Below are 5,873 nucleotides of genomic sequence, written 5' to 3' on the forward strand. Positions count from 1 at the left end.
CGGCCGCGGGGTCGCTGCTGTGAGGCCTGGGTGGCCGCCATCTCCACGCGGCTCCAGCCACCGCCACCCGTGAGGGTGCTGGAGGGCCAGCCGAGGCCCTGCCAGCCCCTGGGCAAGGCCCATCTTTATTTTTTCGTCTGGCGTAGATTACAAAGAATTTCCACTTTCCTGGTTTTGCTGTAGAAAGGCAAGTTACATTTCGGCGGGATACTGTTACCACCGTCTGCCAGAGGGTTTCATATCCCTCTGGCATCCACCGGTGGGCCTGGGCCGTGAGGGAGGTGTTGTGGACAGAAGCACACGGGCACTGCGGCACAGCCGCGCCGCCCGGGACGCCATCGGCCTCGCAGCCCGGGCAGGGAGACGCTGGAGGCTTCGTTTTGGCACATTTAATGGTCCAACCCGTCCTTAAGTGGAGAAAGGGATGGTTCTATAGGAGAATACTCGCTTCCATAAATCTGTTGTACGTGGTACTTAGTGACATCTCAATTTAGCTGCTGTGCGCATTGATTAAGTCATCAGCTGTCCCGCTCTGCAGCTCTTTGACCTCATCTTTTGCTCTAGAAACGGTGTTGTGTTCTCCTGTGTATGGCCTGACAGCTGTAAAGATCCCTTAAACCGTAGTGCCCTGGGACACTACTCAAACAGTGTCATGTATAGATAACTGCATGACAGTTAACAAAGCATATCTACACTATTTTATAAGACTTAGCTAATAGCCCTGTTGTTTTCAGACATTTTATTATGTTTATTATCCGGGTGGTATATCTCATCACTGCTTTTCTTGCTCTTAAATGCAGAGCAAATGGAGGTTTTGTCCTGGTGAAGGTAATCTCTACCTCACTGGACCATTAATGATCCAGGCTTCTTTTGTTTAAACCCAGGCCTTACCATGAAGGCAAGTTCTAAAGTTATTGCATCACCGAGATTTTGGAAAGGCTAGGTTAGCCTCTTATATTTAATTAAAAAACTGTACTCCCCAGTATAAAATAGGTCACTAGATTAGTGTAGAAGGAAGTGAACGTGGTATTAATAGACTGGCATTAGCCACTACAATATGTGCTTACAACAGTGCACAAAAAGGAACTAAGTGAGAATTACTGTTCTGATCATGAAGACATAGACTGCAAATAAATAAATATATGTCAAAATTTGTTTTAAAATCTCATTTCTGACAGGAACTTCCATAGGTGTTCTGGGGGTGGGCATTTTCCTTCAGCAGCCCCCTGCCCATGGGAAGCTGCCATCTCCTCGTCAACAGCAGCACAGTTTATCTCAGAAGTCCTGCTATACGTGCTAAATAATCCTTGTTTTCATTGGGGAGGGAGAGGGAGCGGGCGCAATACAGGTTCTAGCAAATGTTAACACCTGTTTGCGTTCTGTAGTTAAACCCACCAAGTTAAAGCATAGAATCATAGAAGGACCCAGGTTGGAAGGGACCTCAAAAGATCACCTGGCCCATCCTTTCATGGGAAAGGGAGCCTAGATGACGCTATCTAGCAGTCTGTTCAGTCGCATCTTGAAAACCTCCAGCGATGGGGACTCTACCATGTCCCTGAGCGGTTGTTCCAGTAAATAATTGTTCTTACTGTAAAAAATTTCTTACATTGAGATGAAGGATGGAGAACCCATTACCAGAAGGACGCTGGTTCATTCTCCCAGGATCATAAAGCCTTGATTGTCAGAGGATTTGTCTCCCAGAATAATGCTGTTGTGTGCCACAGGCCCACTGCTGCCTCAGTTTGGTTCGCCTCCCAATGCGTCTACAAAAGAAGAGTGTTTAGGCCCAGCTTTAGTTCCCTAATGTAGGAAAGTCATTACAGCTAAAGAAAACCCTTCTAGAATGAATTCTTGAAGAACTACTGTTTAACGTTTGAAAGCAAATGGAATTTGAGTCAAAACTGTAGTTGCCCCAGACTATAAAAGCCTGGAAATCTGTTAGGTCCTACTTGTGAATTTGCTGAGTTTGCAGTGTATCCCAAAACACTAATTACTGTCATCAGAGCTGATCCAGTTCATTTATTTTGCCACAAGCTGTCTGTTTCTTATACGAGCTACCAGATAATACTTGAGAAGTACTACAGAAAATTGAAGTCTTGACATCCATGAACTTCAGGTCAAACACATATACTGCTTGGATTCTCCAGTAGCACTGTGATAGCTTTTCTGAGAGTTATCTTACTCAGGTAGATCTTTTCCCATCCTCCAATTTTTCTGAAAGAAATGAGACCAATCGTAAGACTTTAAAATACATATTTTAATGTATTTTTCAAAAATATTAGTGTATTTACACAAATTTCTCGTTTGAAAAATATTTTGTACTTGTCTATTTTAAAACATCTAGTTTAAAAAAAAGTTCAGCCAGATGACTACATTGCACAAATTTGAAAGAACATTCACTGTAGATATGAGCAATTAAAAAAATACAACAAAGAAACACGTACCATTGCAATAACAGTAAGTGAGTGCACATTTTTAAGTTGCTAGCTTCCACAAATTGTTCTTCCCATAAAAATTGCTTAGTCTGTGTCAGTAACTTGTACCCACTTTTACACTGGAATTTGCATTTCCTTCTTCTTCACAGACATCCCCCCCCCCCCCTTTTCCTTATACAAAGGTTGCAATAAAATGCATTACAGTAGTATTTCATTTACAAAACAAATGACATTAAAACTTGTTTCTTAACCCATTGGATTGTATTTCAGTAAAACAATGTCCTTTCATGGAGGTGCAACAGATATCCCAAGAGCTGTCTGGATGTGGAGGATGATCTCTCTCTCGAAGCAGTCCTGCCTGGAAAGGGTGACTTGAATTGCTGCATGATGTTGTGTCAATTCCTCTTTGGAGGGATCTCATCTTCAGGTTTGGCAATTAGGATAGCATGTTAAACATTGTATTTAGTAAAAATAAATACAAATAAATTAAAAACAAATTATGGAAGAATATTATTTTCTTGTTGATATTGCTTGGAGGAAAGCTTAGCAATGAAGCTTGTGGCAATATCTAGATTACACATGAATGGCAGGTCCGTTTATTTCAGTAGTACTCTCTGAACAAGGAAAAAAGAGCTATGAACATGGCTGTAATTTTGGAGAAAGATAGTAGTGATCTTCTTTCAAACTTCGTTAGGAAGCCATTTTCCTGTGGAGAAGAACATGCACGGTTAGGGACAGCTTAAAAATAGCGTGTAGGAAAACCACACCACTCTGTGCTAGTATCAGATTAAGAGAGTGCTACACCATTGTGCATAGAGGGACAGGTTTTCCGAGCTCTCCCTCCAAAAGATGAACAGGGCTTTAAAAACAGCAGCTGAAAATAGCTGCACCTTGCTGAACGTTTGTTTTATCTCCAAGTCAAGACTCTGCCCTTGCTGTGTAAATAGAACATGGATGTGAACTGTATCATCTGAGCCCACATCTTAAAGAAGATACAAGTACTGTGTTTGTGATGTAGTAATACACTTATAAATATCTTCCTTTAAGCCTCCTTATTCTACTACAATGAGCCGTGTATTATGACAGAAAGTTGCCAGGAATTGATACTTCTCTTAAATAAAATTGACTCCATTTGAAAGAGATGGAAAAAGAAGCCTTTACAATAAATCTGATGCATCAGGGGTCCATGACTCACTGTCACCTTCTTTTACTGTTACCAGACAGAGAAGGACCAAAGCAAGCAAAAAGAGAAGAAAGGAAAAGAAAGACACTAGAAAACAAGTGAGGGAAAAAAAGTAATAGCAAATAGGAAATAGAAGTGGAACGAGAGAGGGGTGGAAAGAGAAAGTAACATTTACATATAGGTGAAGGAAAAAAGCATCAGGGAAATAAATCTGACAACTCTGATGCCATTGATTCTCAGTTTCCCCTAACTGCAAAAGAAAAAGGTATTGGTGTGATGAAACTCTGCAAAGCAGAAGGGACCTCTCCTCCACTGGCAGAAGAAGGGAATTTCAGCAGCTTGGCAAAATAATCCACATATTATTGACAAATGATTTTCTCAGCATTGACCATCGGTATATGGAAGTTCTAGGATTATCTCAGTCCAAACAAGCAGAAAAAAATTTAACCCCAATTGCACTTACCTGTAAATTTGTTTAAGTAAAACTGATTTGGGGGGTTAAAGAATGGCTTTGTTGAAATCCACAGCAAAAGTACTGACTTCAGCTGTGAGGATCACACCTGTATATTCTTCCCTTTACTTTGAACTTTAGTATTTTTGGACCAACTCCTCTATGGAAGCAAAATTGCTGCACTAACCTTAGGATGCCACTTAATTTTAGATTTAATAATGGGAAATTTAGCGGCATGCATTGTTTAACCTGCTTTGAGCAGGAGGCTGGACCAGATGATTTCCTCAGGTCCCTCTCAAGCTGAATTATCCTGTGATTCTATGATTCGAGACTAACTCTAGGGTTTCGACTGTTACAGGTACAGAAAGTGCCTTTTAAAAAAGAAAGTTGTCTTTTAGGATTGTTCTATTTAAAGCAGAAGCAAAGCTTTCACTGTAAGTCTCAAGGAGACATTCCAGACATCGAATATTAAACCACCAAATAAAACACTGAATAAAATGATTTTGACAGTGTCTGAAACAATAGTTCTCCTTAATTAAACAAAATCTCCTAATCTAGACTTTGGTGGAAAATGAGAAACTTACCCAGCCACCGTTCGCATCTATCCATTCGGCTTTGTTGTTAATTATGTACTCTGTGATGAAATAAGAAATCTGCTCCTTCTCCTCTCCAGTCAGCTGAACTCCGTGCTCTTGAAGCTTCTTAGTGAGAAGACCTCCAAACGTAAATATGGTCATAATTCGTCCCCAGTTAGTATTTCCATCAGCAAATTTTTCTTCCATGACACCATTGAAAATTCTCTTGGCAACAGCTACAGAGGTAATATCAATCCTGTCCAAGAATGGTCTGAGAGCCTCCTCGGTTTGATCTTGCAGTGAAGATGCAATATTTCGCAAGACGTGAGCAACCCTGGTTTGGGCTGGTCCGAGGTGTGATTCCTGAAGCACATATTGCAGATAATCTTGAGCTAAGTAATAAACGTAATAGAACTCGGCAGTTTCCATTTAGAACGAAACGTGGGGAGCAGTGCACCACTCTTAATCAGGGTCAGTAATGAGCAGCCACAGGACATGCACACAGCTTTGTATCGTCGGGTTTTGATGGAATTTTTTGCTTTCACCACAGAAGTTCTTGTAAAAACCTAGTGACTTAATGATTGTGTGGGTTGTGGAATATGTCACAGCGGAAATGAAAGAAAAAGCGTCTGCTCAAGGGGAGAAAACATGTCTTCTTGACTGATTTATTATTTCTCTAAATAGCATGGTTCCACAACTAAAATCTACCAGCTTTTACCACATTCTTTAGCGATATAAATTGGCATTTCCTAGGGACTTTTGCTGTGAAACATTAACAAAGATTTGGCATTTGGCTTACAAACTGCTGAGAATGGTGTATGCTAGCAAAGGTTAGGCATTTGGCTTGAAAAAACATGCCTAAAAATTGTATGCTATAGGAGCATGCAGCCCCCCCCCGCCTCATCTGCCCCCCCTCAATCTGTATTGCAGGTTAATGGGTTATTTCTGGTTCACAACTTTCTGAAGAAACTGGTAGACATTTCCAACAGGATGGAAGAATGGATAAGCTTTCTTCAGCACTCAGGGAGCTTTACATAGCTGCAAAAGGTGGGAACGCAACAGTGGTACAAGTATGGATGGAAAAAGGGGAAAGCCAGCTTTATAGCATTATCCCCTGTTCCAAACTTTCCCCCACTCTCTCTGTGAGTGCTCTTCAAGGTCCTTCTTTGAAGATTTGAATGGGTGGCTTCAAAGATTTCTTTCCCCCACGGGGAGTTCTGCTGTAAAAG

At 41.2% G+C, this 5,873-nt stretch overlaps 1 protein-coding gene across 1 annotated transcript; it reads right to left on the reverse strand.

The window, feature by feature from the left end:
* Positions 1-2,728: 2,728 nt before the first annotated feature.
* On the reverse strand, positions 2,729-5,154 carry BCL2A1 (BCL2-related protein A1). Its single transcript, XM_009330890.1, has 2 exons — positions 4,654-5,154; positions 2,729-3,141 (listed from the first exon to the last, which is right to left on the reverse strand). The coding sequence occupies exons 1-2, from the start codon at positions 5,071-5,073 to the stop codon at positions 3,037-3,039; spliced, it is 525 nt and encodes a 174-aa protein (XP_009329165.1). The 5' UTR covers positions 5,074-5,154; the 3' UTR covers positions 2,729-3,036.
* Positions 5,155-5,873: the final 719 nt, after the last annotated feature.

The sequence above is a fragment of the Pygoscelis adeliae genome, unplaced genomic scaffold, assembly GCF_000699105.1.
Source record: "Pygoscelis adeliae isolate BGI_AS28 unplaced genomic scaffold, ASM69910v1 Scaffold318, whole genome shotgun sequence".
Classification (NCBI taxonomy): Eukaryota; Metazoa; Chordata; class Aves; order Sphenisciformes; family Spheniscidae; genus Pygoscelis; species Pygoscelis adeliae.